The sequence below is a fragment of the Aulonocara sp. 'chitande type north' Nkhata Bay genome, linkage group LG7, assembly GCF_057382095.1.
Source record: "Aulonocara sp. 'chitande type north' Nkhata Bay isolate Kocher_YH1m ecotype deep benthic linkage group LG7, A_spYH_male_GT1.1, whole genome shotgun sequence".
NCBI lineage: Eukaryota > Metazoa > Chordata > Actinopteri > Cichliformes > Cichlidae > Aulonocara > Aulonocara sp. 'chitande type north' Nkhata Bay.
In genome coordinates, this window is record NC_141350.1 from 45,296,745 (window position 1) to 45,311,583 (window position 14,839).

At 40.3% G+C, this 14,839-nt stretch overlaps 2 protein-coding genes across 7 annotated transcripts in view; both read left to right on the plus strand.

The window, feature by feature from the left end:
* Nucleotides 1-7,751, plus strand: part of pdlim5b (PDZ and LIM domain 5b) — a 34,684-nt gene extending 26,933 nt beyond the window's left edge. For 3 of the 4 annotated variants that reach the window (XM_086300734.1, XM_086300733.1, XM_086300736.1), the window contains exons 6-13: nucleotides 720-874; nucleotides 1,679-1,706; nucleotides 4,007-4,170; nucleotides 5,406-5,586; nucleotides 5,772-5,952; nucleotides 6,320-6,440; nucleotides 6,514-6,629; nucleotides 6,743-7,751. In XM_086300734.1, coding sequence (XP_086156860.1) covers nucleotides 720-874; nucleotides 1,679-1,706; nucleotides 4,007-4,170; nucleotides 5,406-5,586; nucleotides 5,772-5,952; nucleotides 6,320-6,440; nucleotides 6,514-6,629; nucleotides 6,743-6,832 — 1,036 coding nt within the window. In that variant the 3' untranslated portion in view covers nucleotides 6,833-7,751. Of the gene's footprint in view, nucleotides 1-381; nucleotides 409-719; nucleotides 875-1,678; nucleotides 1,707-4,006; nucleotides 4,171-5,405; nucleotides 5,587-5,771; nucleotides 5,953-6,319; nucleotides 6,441-6,513; nucleotides 6,630-6,742 lie in introns of all 4 variants that reach the window. The other variant, XM_086300735.1, reaches the window with a different exon arrangement.
* A 444-nt stretch (nucleotides 7,752-8,195) lies between these two features.
* The window catches only part of bmpr1bb (bone morphogenetic protein receptor, type IBb), a 55,070-nt gene continuing 48,426 nt past the window's right edge, over nucleotides 8,196-14,839 (plus strand). For 2 of the 3 annotated variants that reach the window (XM_086300737.1, XM_086300738.1), the window contains exons 1-4: nucleotides 8,221-8,317; nucleotides 10,565-10,646; nucleotides 10,884-10,945; nucleotides 11,507-11,576. The gene's annotated coding sequence lies outside the window, so the exon portion shown is untranslated. Of the gene's footprint in view, nucleotides 8,318-10,564; nucleotides 10,647-10,883; nucleotides 10,946-11,506; nucleotides 11,577-14,839 lie in introns of all 3 variants that reach the window. The other variant, XM_086300739.1, reaches the window with a different exon arrangement.

The following is a 14,839-nucleotide window of genomic DNA, read 5'->3' on the forward strand; positions in this document are numbered from 1 at the left end:
CTTAGACCAGTACTCGAACACTACACTTATTGTATTCCAGAGTGCGGTAAAATTAGTTTGGGTGGAAAAGACGAGCCCTTAATTCGAGAGCACATCACTCCCATCTTGTGGTGAATTGTGGTCATTGTCGTTTCTCAGTCACTCCCTGCTGTTAACATGCAGCCCGTGTGTTGAATTAAACTGTTTTTGGCTTCTCTTAACTCGTGTCATCAAGCATTAGACATTAAGCAGAGTTTTTAAGGACGTTTCATAGATTTTATTCACTGGCTGACTTTTACTCCAATAGTGAAATGTAGAAAAATCTGGGCAGTGCTTTAACTTTCAGATCATTTCTGTCCTTGTTCCTTTTCTCCTCTGTACATTCTCATTGCTCGCCTGCAGAACTTCACCTCCAGCTAGACCTCGGAGGTAAAAATCGAATAGCTTTTAGGTCACAGTGTGAAACCTGCATCTACAAGCTGCACCTTCTATTGATACTGACTCAGTACTGAGCTTTTTGCACATGTGTGCACAGCGTGTGTGTTGGTTGCCGTGATGGCAAGAGTGTTACACCTCAAGTGTGCATTTAAAATGGTTTGACTGTGTTAAATATTCGAACTTGTACTAAATTCATTATTTGTGTTATGTCGGGCAGAGATTATCCTCCTTGATGCATGTTTAAAGCACAAAAGTTTACCACGTCCTTAATATGATTTCTTCTTATTTGTTTAATTATAAAGGAAAGCCGCTGTGCAGCCTGAGAATCATTCATCCCCACTAAGTGATGCCAGCAAGAAGCGTCTGATTGAGGACACAGAGGACTGGCACCCACGAACAGGCACCTCCCAGTCACGCTCCTTCCGTATCCTGGCCCAGATGACTGGCACTGAGAACGGTGTGTACCAAAATAAAATGCTGAAACTAGCCGGACATTATTTTAGGAACCAGGAAATACTGTAAGGATCAGTTCAGTGTTAAATTCCAGTTTCTAAACCACTGCTTGTAATTGCAATTTAATTAATTGTATTATATTTATATTATATAGTATATTTATACTTTCTTTCAAGCTAACTTCTAGTATAATATTTCAAATAACAGCATTTTTATACTCGGACTTCTATTGCTGGTGTAGATTATAGTGATTTTGCAGCTTCCTCAAATAATAGAAAAAAGCTTTCATCACCATATGATTGATTTATTATTTCATATTACAGTTTTGACTGTAAGTGACATTTGATGTTACATGAGCAGGCTGTGGTTTGGGCTTTTCCTCCAGCTCTAAGGGTAGTGCGTGCAAGTGTTTGTGGATCACTTCAGATGCATGATGACATTTACAGTGGCTCACTTCAGTGAAGTAAGATCAGATGTCTTTTCCCTCTAATTTTGTCAGGCACACTTACCAGACTGGTGTGAAACACATGTGATTTGTTGTGTGTGGTGTGTCTGCAGCTGAGCAACTGGAGAATAGTTCAGGAAGTCTTATCACAAAATGAGCCTAAAATAGGTTCGAGTAGAGGTAAAGCTACAACCTTTAGAAAGCTGAGCGTAAAACCTGGCCTTGCCTTCCTTCAGAAGCTGATAAACTTTATGTCCACAGCCCCTAAATTATAAAAGCATGTGTCTTCATATATGTTCGCTGACTATTTAATCCACATTCAGCTTCATTTTCATTGGTGTTTTTGGTTATTTTCTGTTGCAGAACAAACCCCAGACAACAGTGGAAAGAAGTAAGTACTGTAATCTTATTTGGTGTATGTTTGAGGGTTCCCCCCCCCCCCCTTGTCTGGTTTCATTTTTCTCACTGTCTGGGTGTCTGCGTTTTGAGTACTTTTGCAGGAAGAAATGCATCTGCTTTGGCAGTTGTACTGTTATAAGAAGTTCTTGATCACAGAGGTTTTGGATTCAGAATTGGCCCTCAGAATAATTGTATAAGCATACGGACGAGCCTGTGATTTAAAGTAAAGCACTGATTTCCTGATCTTAACGCTCGAATTATTCTTAATTTGGAGAAGCCAGTTTCAAAGCTCTTGGGGGGGAAGATGGGTGAGTGGAGACAGCCACTGGCTTAGCGTAGGCCGTGATTTCTACGGCTTTTCTCATGTTGAAGTTGAGTTAATCCACAGTAAACACAGTCTGCCCGCTGTACCAGAACCCCAACCAACCAGTGTGTCATTCACTCTGCGCGTTGTGGGTTGTTAAATGGTACGTGGGTAAAAGCACCTCTGCCAAGAAGAGATTCTTGCTCTCCTTCTGTTAGTGACATTTAATTCAGAGAACTTTTCTTAAGGGAGAAGTGACTATTACACATCTGCTTTGTTTAGTTAATAAAAGTTTATAAAGAGTAGGTTTTCTATACTTCCTTAATTCATGCCTTTGCTTCCTTGCTTGCATGTGTTATCTTTACTTAACTTAACCTTTCAACCTTTCCCTGTTCTCTTCTTTTCTTTAATCCTTTCTCGCGGGGCAAATCAGATTGAACAAGTTGGACCCAGAAGTTATAGGACACAAGTACAACAAGCTGAGAGACTGGCATCATGGCGTTTCAGCACGAGTGCTAAATGTGTAGTAGAAAAGGGTTTGTTTTGCTTAATGCTTTATTTAATTTTGATTTTTGATTAAATTTACATTGTCGGCCTTTGCGCAGCAGCATAGTTGCACCTTTCATTTGGCAAACTCTTTTAAAATGTCCAATTCTAAAGTAACACGAAAACACACTATGTTGCAAAAATAGTTTTAAAGTATATTTTTTTCTGGTGACATGTAATTTAAATATGTAAATGATTCATGCATGGAAGTACATGTGTTTGACTGAACATGAAGCACAGCACGATTCTGTAGTGTATAGTATGCGTTTCTGTAGTGAGTTGTTCATATCTGAGCCTCCACTCTTAATCTTATTCCGTATCATTCTGAGCATTTTCTGTGTCTTTTTCATGTATTTTCTATACTAACCTAAGTGATATTTGTCCACCTTGTATGATTTTACCTCAATAAACTTCTTTCTGTATTGCTCTTGATCTTTTTCCACTCTTTTCTTCTTTTATTCTTCTGTGATGGAAAAAGGCACTTTGCCAGTAAGAAATTTCCAGTTTTTGAATGTGTGTGATGTGAAAGAATTTTCTGTACATGAAGAATTTAAATTAAAATTTCCAGTCATGTAATAAAAACTCCACAATTCTGCACCTTGTAGGGCATTAGTTTAAGCACAACACAAATGCTAAATGCTCCAAACCAGTAAAATGACAAAACTTATGCTGCTCACACTCAATCATTTGGAAGTAGCTACGCAGCCTCTTAATTCCTATGGAAGCAGTAAGGATGTTTTGTTTTCTGCAGAACTGTATTGCATTACATTATTCAAAATGGCATCCAGTTTGAAACAGTTAACTATTCTTCATGATGCTTGTCACTAGAAGAACTTCTCGGTGTAGTTTTACTTGGATTGTTTTTTATGAGTTACTGGTCATTCAAACGGTAACACATTACAGACAGCATAAGACGGAGAAAACACATTGGATTATGATCAAAACTACAGATAAACATAAAACCTCAAGTCTGTTGTAACACATAGACCTAGTTGTTTGATAAGATTCAATGTGATCTGGCTGAAAAATAATCCAGATGTACAAATTGTTAACCTGTTGGAGCAAAGCTGGTCTGCCGAGTGATCGCTAACTGGGATCCCTTGCCGTCTGTCACTGTCTCTCCAACGGTTGCAAGTTTTCTTACATCAAGGTAGACGTGGTTAAAATGGTTCCGTACACACATTCATTTTCAGGTCAAAGAAGACGGTTGATTATGCAAATGTGAGCCAGTGACTCATCATACTGCTAGTCATTAAAGCTTAAGGTGAAAACATGGTTCAGGTCTAACTATAGGTTAGGGCCAAACAAGTAGTAGTTATGGGTTTATACTGCATCAAAAAGTCAATGTAATGTCCTCTGAAGTCATGGAGAAATTACCGTGCACACATGCGTGCGTGTGTTTGTGTGTTGCTGAATTATGACATATGTATATCTGTTTTTAGTGAGTCTGTTGAGAAAACCAATCCCACTGTGCACACCTCACCTGCAGCGAAAACATACTCCAAACCTGCAGTGGCACCCACAAATGGCAAGGTTGTCCCTGCTTCCTCATTTAAAAGTCCTGCAGCCCAGAACAAAGCCCCCTATCAGCCTGGAGCTCCATCAGGTAGAGTAACATCCTGTACAGAAATCCTCCCCTTTCTCTTCCTACTTCTGTTGTTTACAGCCACTTACACGGTTCTGCTTCTGCCTTGAACATAGATCACGTGATGTAGTTGTTGCTTCTAGCCTACAGATGGCAGCACCCATTCATCTTATCTGACACCAAGCTATTTAAGATTATGAGATCCATAACAGCCAGAGTTATTCAGTTAATGTGCTTAGATTATTGGCTTTTCCTAAGATCCCCTTAGTCAAATAGATTGTGAAAGTGATGTTTTATAGGTTTTAGAGGTTTTATTCTGCTCTTTAAATACAGAAAACCCTGGCATGAAAACTTTAGGAAGTAATGCAAATTTTCTTTTTGTTGAAAGGAATCAGCCTGTGATCATTATTATCAATCCAGCTGTATGATAAAAGCATGCTGTCGCACATGAACAGATGCACTGTGCATCCAAAAGTATTTCCCTGGAAGCCTTTAAAAACATCTGCTGAAAGGTTCCTCAGAGGGAGAGAGAGCAGGAGGCGACACAGTGAGGTCTTTGTTGACTGTTATTTATCAGATTAACAAGTGCCTGAGTTCAAGTAAACAAGCACATATCTGTGAAAGGGGGCCGAGTATGTGGAATGTGCCATGCATCATTCAGATTTACAGTGTTTATAAGTTAAATTTATCATTTTCACAATTTAAATTTCTGCACATCATCATCATCACATCAGAATCATTTTTCATTGTGTTTGGATTAAAAGCTTTTCTATGCCTGTTTTCTAAAGCTGTGAGGAGGGCAGAGATAAAATCACAGCCACAAAAACAGACTGAGGTGAAAGAGCTGCTGCCTAAAAGGAAAATAGCATTTGCTACACGGGAAAATATTTTCCCCAGCTTTAAAAGTCTCACTGTCCTTTGTGTTTAAAGACCTAAAAATCTCTTCCAGTAAGAATCAGTTTCTGTTAAAAACCGTTCTGTTTTTCCAGGTGTCTTGGAATTTGTTTGCCTCAGTAGGAAAATCACAGTTGGGTGGCTCTGTCCAAGCCTGATCTGTCATGGTTCAGGCACTGAAGTCATTAAAAAATTCCCATTCCTCATCCGACCACACACACCCCTAACCTCTTCTTTTCTGTTAACTGCATCTAGTAACTACTAGTTGTTTGTTCACTTTCATTTTGAAACATAAACCAGGACTTTATCTTTTTTCTTTTCGTTTTCTTCAGTCATCTGACCCATAGCTTTTTCTCATTTAGGTTTTCCTAAGGGTGGAGCACTTCCTTCATTTGGCAAAATCACCAATCCTGCTCCAAAAGGACCAGACCGCCCCACCCCGCGGCCACATCCTGAGGACCTCAACTCTCTGGTACAGCGTGCTGAGCACATCCCAGCTGGTATGCGGACCCCAATGTGCTGCAAGTGCAACAATATCATCAGGTACGTCAGAAAAACTGCATTCGGCAAAGGAGCTTTGGAACAGTAAAACATTCTTCATCAGCTACATTTACATTTAAATAAGTCTAAAGGTCTGTACAGCCTACAGCTTATTATGCAGAATGTTTATGTAAAACTCCTCAAGTGGTGCTTTGCTTATGTTTATGATCTGTGCTCAATCCCACCAGGGGACCATTCCTTGTGGCCATGGGTATGGCATGGCACCCTGAGGAGTTCAACTGCGCTCACTGCCGCTCCTCCCTGGCAGACCATGGATTTGTAGAGGAGGGGAACAAGGTGTACTGTGTGCAGTGCTATGAGCAGTTCTTTGCTCCCACCTGCGCCCGCTGCCAGCAGAAGATTCTGGGGGTGGGTTAAAGTGTCTTTGTCCGCTTTAACTAGAAACTCATATTACCCTCCACTCTATTCCAGGAAATGAAGCAAACACTGATCAAATCCACTAAAGTGTGTGTGATTGCACATTTAAAAATATACAGCACATACTGTGTGTTGACATATATTCAAAAAAAGAGCTGTAATATGATTGTAGCACATATACATATGTAAGCTGTAGCTAACTTTCCTTAATATTGTTAACTGTGTACAATCATGTGTTTATAGCAGGAGCTGCTATCCATCTGCTAACACTGAAATAGTCACTTTATTTTAATTCATTTTGTCGTGATAAATACAAAAATGATTCAAAAGTGTTTAATTTGATATCTTTTCTCCACAGGAGATCATGAATGCCCTGAAACAGACCTGGCACGTGTCCTGTTTCGTCTGCTCGGCCTGCCACCTCCCAATCAGAGGCAACACGTTTCACATGGAGGACGGACAGCCATACTGTGAAAAAGGTTAAGCGATGTTTTGTAAAGAAAATAAAGACAATGTCTCGTTCAAACAGACTAACATTTGCTGTTCACTCAGACTACTACAACCTGTTTGGGACCAACTGTCATGGCTGCGACTTCCCCATTGAGGCAGGGGACAAGTTCTTGGAGGCTCTAGGATTCACCTGGCACGACACCTGTTTTGTGTGCACGGTATGTTCAGGAGATTAATTCTCTGTGCAACAAGAGCTGGAAATCCACATAAGTAAATACTGCCAATGTCGCATTAAGTAAACCAACTATATCATGTTTGTTTCTCTCTACAGGTGTGCTCTACTAACCTGGAGGGTCAGGCATTCTTCTCCAAGAAAGACAAACCTTTGTGCAAGAAACACGCCCACACCGTCAACATCTGAGCTGACCTTCTGTGAATATACATAAGAGAGAGAGGGGGCATCAGTTTGCAGCAAGTTATATTTCAAGCAAATGTTAAATATGTTCTTGATTTAAACAAAAATAAATAAATAAACTGGATTACTGGCATTCTTTAATAATAATAATATTTGGTCAGAGATTCCACTGTAAGCTTCATTCTGTGCTCTAGTATTGGTATTAGCTATTATCATTAGTTATGTCACATAACTTTTAATAGAATATGCAAGAGTAAATTCAGTGCACTGTTGACTTCTTTGTCAGTTCCGTATCTACACCGATGCATTTTTAATACCCGTGTGGTGGTGGTGGTGTGCTGAAGATGAGAAAAAATTAGTTTACAGGGTTTAAAAATTAAGCTTATTTAACTTTAAATAATTATAAAAACAAAGTATATTTTAGACAGGGATCACTCAGTCTGGCAAAACAATGGGAAATATTATTAATAGTAATTTTTAGTAAAATCTTTAAATGATGTGCTGTTTAGTTATCACAGTGAAATGAAAAAACCAGGCAGTAACCTATTAAAATGTGCAATTTATATATTGTGCGTGCATTTTATTATTGATGCATCCAGGAGTATTTTGAAAAGACTTCCTAATGTCAAGTGAATAAAGTAGGGACATCCAGCTGTTTCTGTTCATGTTGTAAAGTCTATACTTCAGTAGTTAAATGTTTGAATGAGCATGCTTCCAGTGGTATTGAACCAGCTCCTGGCATTAAAACGCATTTTATTTTTCCTATTTTGTGCTAAACCATTCAATCACAGTTTTGTGGGATTTTCAGGTTACCAAAAAACAATTTTAAAATATATTTTCAAAAGTGGAGTTCTGCTGTCAGGTTTTGGTTTGTTTGTTTTGCACACCTTCTATGCATTCATTGAAATAAAACAGTCCAACATTGGCTGCCATGCATCATTTCAAAACCATGTTATTCAATTCTTTTGCACCGGACGCTAGATCAAAACTGTTGTTGTTTATGCTCTGTTTATGAGACGTTAGATGGACAGAAAGCATTGAGACGAGTGTGTGATGTATCACTGCTTGATATGTGTCTGCTATAACTATTATTATGAGGGGAAGCTTAAGAGGCAGGCAGACGGGCACCATGCACTTAAACTTCAGTAAGAAATTTAAGTAGCTTACAAATGTCTGTATAAGAATTAAAGAAACTATACTTGGTCTTCTGTCTTGTAACTGCTATAGGCTATAAAGTGTGAGAGATTCAGGAATAACTGAAAACATATCCAGTGATATTCAAATAACTGCAGGAGCTCAGGTTATTGCCATTCTCCAAGACGTCAGAGGTGGGAGCTGTGGGACACGAGATTTAAGCAGCCTCCAAAAACTATCGGTAGCCTACACTTGGAAAACTCCAGACGTAGAGGCGCATGGGCACAAATAAGAGACCAGAGTAGATCTGAAATCAGGACCGGCTGGGATTTTATTGTGCAGCTTTAAGAAGAGACGGTAAGTATACTTTTGTTGTCTCTGTGGGAGCGCAGTTTCAGCTGCACTGGAAAGTACTCGTGCAGTGGATGTCCAGACTTTCGTCAGTGAAACCCGGAGGAGTCCGTGATTTGTTTTCCGTGCTGCTGTTCAAATGAATTCAGCCGAAATGCTTATTTGGCTCCCTACGAGGGGGGTTATTTAGTGGCAGCAGCTGCGGGCGATCTGCGCGACGCCGGACAGCGTTATTGGTGGAGTCTGTGACGGTGCTGATGATGCTTAAATTGATCGCGGCGGTACATCTTTGATGCCTGATCAGATGGACAATGGCCTCGGAGTTGCGTTATGATAAGAGACAGCTGTTTTAATCCACTGAGTAAAGTTGTTATCAAGGTCTCCCCTGTTAAATTCGACAATTTGGCCAATTTTGCGAAAGATATTCAAAGTTGTTTTCATTGCATTGATTATGACGGTCATCTTCATCACCAGATAAGGTTAGCCCAGTAGTTCACTTATAATATATTATTGGTGCTTAATCTGACTTATTAAACTGATTACATATCAAAATCAAATTGGGTCAACTCCATCAGCTGATAAAGATCATATGATATAATCAAAGTCTATGTAATAATGTAATCACTGTGACTGATTTGATTTGCCACTGTTGTACTTATTGATCAGCTGGGATGTAGATAATGCAAGGGGAATAAAATACGTAGATTTACACTGCCTCTATGACTAGAGGTAGATTGAAGGTATTAACAGTTCAATGCAATTTTACTTATATGCCACGAAATCACAACGACAGTTGCCTCAAGGTGCTTGATATTGTAATGTAAAGACCCTTCAATCAGATAACCAGCTATGAGCAAGCACTTGGCGACAGTGGGAAGAAAAAACTCCCTTTCAACAGGAAGAAACCTCAGGCAGAACTAGGCTCAGGGAGGGGCGTCCATCTGTAGCTGAGGGGAGGAAGACAGGACAAATGACGAGCTGTGGAAGAGAGTCAGAGATAAATAATCACTAATGATTAAATGCAGAGTGGTGTATAAAGACCTAATGAGTAAAGAAGAAATACTCATGGGAATCCCCCAGAAGCCTATACCTATTGCAGCATAACTAAAGGATGATTCAGGGGCACTTGATCCAGCCCTAACTATAAGCTTTATTAAAAAGGAAAGTTTTAAGCCTAGCCTTGAGAGTAGAGTAATGAGAGTGGCTGTCTCCTGAATCCAAACTAAGAGCTGGTTCCAGAGAAAAGGGCCCTGAAACCTGAAGGCTGTGCCTCCCATTCTAATTTTAAATATACCATGAACCACAATTAAGCCAGCAAATCTGAGAGTGAAGTGCTGTGTTGGGATGATATGGTACCATGAGGTCTTTAAGACATGATGGGGCCTGATTATTCAGGAGCTTGTATGTGGGGGGCTGTTCTCTCTGTGAGAGTTCAGTGGCATAGGGTTGATGGAAATACTTGACCACTGAACGGATGACACAAAGTAAACTGTCTATGACATCGTCTCATGTTTACACGACTATCTCTGAGCCCGGTGGGAGCAATACACCTCATTCAGGCCTGTGGTGTAGTCTTGGAACACAGCAGCCCCTCTAACTCTCTACAAGACAGAGAGGCTCTTTGAGGCACAACAGAGTGAGTGTTTATTGGTAATATTAAACTCACTGAGAGTGATCAAACCACCGCCCACCACCCGGTTCTTGCCCTGGCTCTGCCCCTGGCAGGAGTCACGCCTGTCCTTAGGCATGATGGCATGTCAAGTGAGGGTGGCTGGCAAGGCAGCCCTTTGTGGTCTACCGCAGACTCCTGCTACAAGTGTTTCAGTGTGGTGGACTCTCTGGCACTGATGACTAACACAGTGTGTGTATATTCTACTTGTTAGGCCTGTTATGCAGCAGCATGAGGGCTGCCCTGTCTGTGAAAAATGTCAGGTGGAGTTCCCACAGAGCTCTGTATGGACTGCAGTGTTGACTAAGAGTAATTAACCAATAGATTTCTTCATCTGGTTGATTGAAACCTTCACGGGTGGAAATGTGTAGCAATGATGAGGAATCACAAGTGATGGATATGTGGCTTTAGACAAATCAGAATTTTAAATCAAATAGCATCATATTTACGTGTGTGGTGCACATAAATGCACAAACACTCCTAATCACTGTGGTTAGATACTGGCCTATGTCTGGATTTGTCCACAGGGCTAAACTTAGCAAGCTGCGACCTTTCACCTCAAGTTTCCTCCCTTATAATTACAGGAAGCAAGGACAGCCAATCCAGGCAGAGATCACTGCCGCATATTAACAAGCTTAATAGGAGCAGTATTTGAGGACCGCACAGGTAATGACCGAATATGTGGGAGGAGGGAGAAGTTTTTACCTATAAAGTTTTGTCAGGACTGCAGAAGAAAAGCAATAATGAAGACTTTAGCTCATCACCTCACACTCATGTAACATGAGCACAGAGACAAATGGAGTATATCGAGATACAAACTTTCAGAGATCCAGTTACAGACAGGCTTTGCTCAATGCCTTTTCCAGCTGCCAGGACTTTATATGTTTTCATCATTTCTTTTAGCTTCTTCTCCTCTGTGTGCACTCCCTGAAGGAAGAGCATCTCACATCAAGAATTTTCCACAGGTATGGCTTTTCCATCTGCCATTCATTCACTCATATTTTGTCCGCTATTGTCTGTCTTCCCATCCTAAAATCTCCGTACTAAGCTTCTCTTTGAAACAGGAACAGTATTTAACATAGGTGGCACCTGGGAAGCTTTTCTCTCAGAAATCTTATCCTGCCTTAGTTAAATTCTTTATTTTAAATGATAAGTTTCTGTCGTCATTACCATTTGTAGATTTTTCCTATTACTCCTCTCTGGATATAATTAACCTGGAAGCACAGGTTACATGTTCCAATCTGAAATAGTCGATCTTGTTTCAGTTAGCTTAGATTCCCCTGGGACTTTGACAATTAATGCTAATTCACAAACACATAAGTACAAATGACCCACTCATCGTTTTATGTAGGGTTGCTGATGAAAGACTAATGAAGATGATGGGAGGTTGCCTGTAAGTTCATATTACTGGAGAAAAATAGGATTGTATTAAAAAAAAAAGAGCTGACCTGAGTTTGAAATTTAGTCTGCAGTTTTATGACAGACATATGAGCTTCTTCCAGTATTTCCACTTTTATTTCTTCCAGAGAAGGACAAGTGCTGAAGCTCTGGCTGGGCATGGTGACAGGATGCTTTCTGATGCCCTGGGTTTGGATGGTGAGTCAAACTCTCATGCACTCTCTATCCATGTGCCTGAGAACATTTCTTATAAATGGAATGACATAGTATCTGTTTATATGCACATGACTGACTGTAAAACCGAGCTCTTTTGTTAAATGGGAACTCACAAATGTAAAGTTGAGTGGTCTCACTTGAAGCTCCACACCGATAATATTGTGAAGAAAATGTAATCCAAAACTAAAAGCTGTATTGATCACGATAGGCTGTTTTCCTGGAGTTAGAGGTAGTATTTGACAAAGCTCATCGTGTGTGTGTGTGTGTGTGTGTGTGTGTGTGTGTGTGTGTGTGTGTGTGTGTGTGTGTGTGTGTGTGTGTGTGTGTGTGTGTGTGTGTGTGTGCAGTTAGCCTCCAAAGTGGCAGGCTAATTGACTTTCTGCTCGGCCTGTTGATAGGCTATGTAAAATAAACCGCTCTGACTATAATAGAATCCTGTTTTCTCCACTCAAGTTTTGGGTCAGGCTCAGACTCCCTCTACTGACCTGTCTAACTGAAATGAAGATCAACATCTGATATAGTGTAGTAAATTTTAGACACTCTCAGAAACACACCTGAGTAAATTACTAGAGCACTGTATTTATGAATGTACCTTCTCATAAAAATAAGACAAACAAAAAAAAAAGAAAGAAATTTAATTATGGTAACGTTAAGACAATGCTGAAACAAGGAAATAGACACAGAAATCCAAAAATGCCAAATGTAAGTATAAATGAATACCAGAAGAATTCATCAAATCCAATTCAAACAAGTGTATGTCATGTTATTTTCACCCTTTGATTCTGTCTTTGTGTAACCTGCTGTAGCCACAGCTGTAGTCTGAGTTCTTTGGCAGTTGTTTGTCTGTATCACAACTGTGAAAGACACAGTCACAAAACCTTACAGGTGGTTAGTAAAAATGAAGGTGTGAAGATAGCCATGGTCTGACTGATGAGACAAGAGGACCCCTTTTCCACATTCCTTTTTAACTGTGAAGTACAATTTTTACCTCCCAGTATGATTTATCTTTATCCGGTTTACATTCAGCAGCCGCTTTGTTAGGTACACCTGTTCAACTGTTCGTTAATAGATAACAGTTTGTTCTCTACGCACTTTGTTCAGTGCATTTAGGCACTGTGTGTGTGCTTAAATGCACTGAGCTGCAGGTCAAGGCAACCTGCAAGCTGAGCATCAGAATGGGGAAGAAAGGTGATTTAAGCGAGTTTGACCATGCATGGCTGTTAGTGCCAGACTGGCTGGTCTAAGTGTTTCAGAAACTGCAGATCTAGTGGGATTTTCCCATCACTAGGGTTTACAGAGAATGTTCCACAAAAAAGAAAATAGTTAGTGTCAGTTCTCTGTGCAAAAGTACCTTGTTCATGCCACAGGTAAGAGGAGAATGTTCAAACTGGAGCAAGCTGATAGGATAGCAAGAGTTGAAATAACCACTCATTACAACCAAGGTTTGCAGAAGATCATCTCTGAATGCACAAAACATCAAACCTTTAAGCAGTTGGGCTACAGCAGCAGAAACCACTCTGGGTGTCACTCACTGAGGTGGTGCCCTCAGTACCAACTGAGAACAATATAAAACCCACAATTTACTTGAGCAGATGCTGACCATGCCCATCCTTTTATTACCACAGTGTACTCATCTTCTGATGGATGCTTCCAGCAGGATAATGTGCCATGTCATCAAGCTCAAATCATCTCAAACTGGTTTCTTGAACACGACAATGACTTCACTGTACTCAAATCTCTCCATCGTCACCAGATCTCAATCTAATAGAGTGCCTTTTGGATGGAACAGGAGATTCACGTCTTGCACGTGCAACTAACAAATCTGCAGCAACTGTGTGATTCTGTCATGTCAATATGGACCAAAATCTCTGATGAATGTTTCCAGCAACATCTTGAATCTATGATGCAAAGAATTTTAGCAGTTCTCAAGACAAAAGGGAGGTGTACCTAATAAAGTGTCCGGTGAGTGTATAAAAACATGTAATACTCTTTCAGGATGGATGCGGTCTGAGAGCTCAGTGGCATTATGGAAGGTCATCTTGTGATTGATACTTCTACATATTTTCCTGCATAAAAAATATTTCTTGCATAGTGCATTTCAGCAATATAAACATATAGTAGCTCATGAATACATTTTTATATCTTTGCATCTTGGTTTCAGCCCTGAGTTGGCTTGTTGCATCGTTTAATTAGCATTCCTTTTACATTAAGCAACATTGAGCGTGCCACTGCAAGACCCGTCATACACAGCAAAATATGCTGATGCAGCTCCAAACCTGGAGTCCTTGTTTCAAGTGGTGTTCAGTCAGGGAGCTGAACCTGTGCAAGACTGTGAAAAATGGACTTCCTGCATGTAGAGAGGTCAATAATAGCCTGTATATGTGGGAAAGGATTGCTTGAACTCCTTCTGCGACAGTGACCTGCTGTCCGGAAAGAAAAGCGTCCTGAAGCCAAACGCCAGTTTGAGTTGGAGAGTAACTCACACCCATAAAGAATGTCAAGAATCTGTGTGTTAAAGTTCACAATGTATCACCATTTGCTGCTGGATCCTGGCAAATAAAAGACAGCTGTGTGAGTCTGCGTGGGTGGAAAAAAAGATGATACTAAAACAAAAAAATTACAGTTATGCAAATATTTTCTCCATTTTTGTGTGTATATGGTTCACATGTAAGTTCACACAGCTGATATGACACTGTCAGCACTTTCACCCACACATACAAGTCTGACACGCTGGCAGCTCGACAGCCTATAATTACACCCTAACTTACTGGTTTATTAAGAAAATACAGGTCAGCCGAGACCACCCAGAAACACAGTACGAGTCACCTGTTTCCATCGTGAGGGAACTTCGCTGTTTCACTTCAGCACCCAGCTGTGGCTCACTGTAATTTTGCTCATACAATATTGTCTCAAGGTCTCTGAAATATGTTTCATGGCGCTTGCCTTCTTTTCCTGAGAAGTTCATATTTCCTTATATGTGTATAAAGAGCGGGCTCTGCCTTTCACCTCGTTCAAAACATGTCACCCTGATCTCATTTGACAGTTTGATCTTTCAACATACTAATCTGAAAAGCTTTGTTCTACGGTCCTCAGCATGTCTGCTCTGCTGTCGACCTTTTTCTGCACCGCGTCTGATTAATAGGAAGCGACAGTGAGTGCCAGTCAGACTGCGAGAGGAGATGGAGAAACACATGAAATCAATTTCTGTCTCGTGCGTATTTTTCCTGCTTCCCAGCCCTTGATGA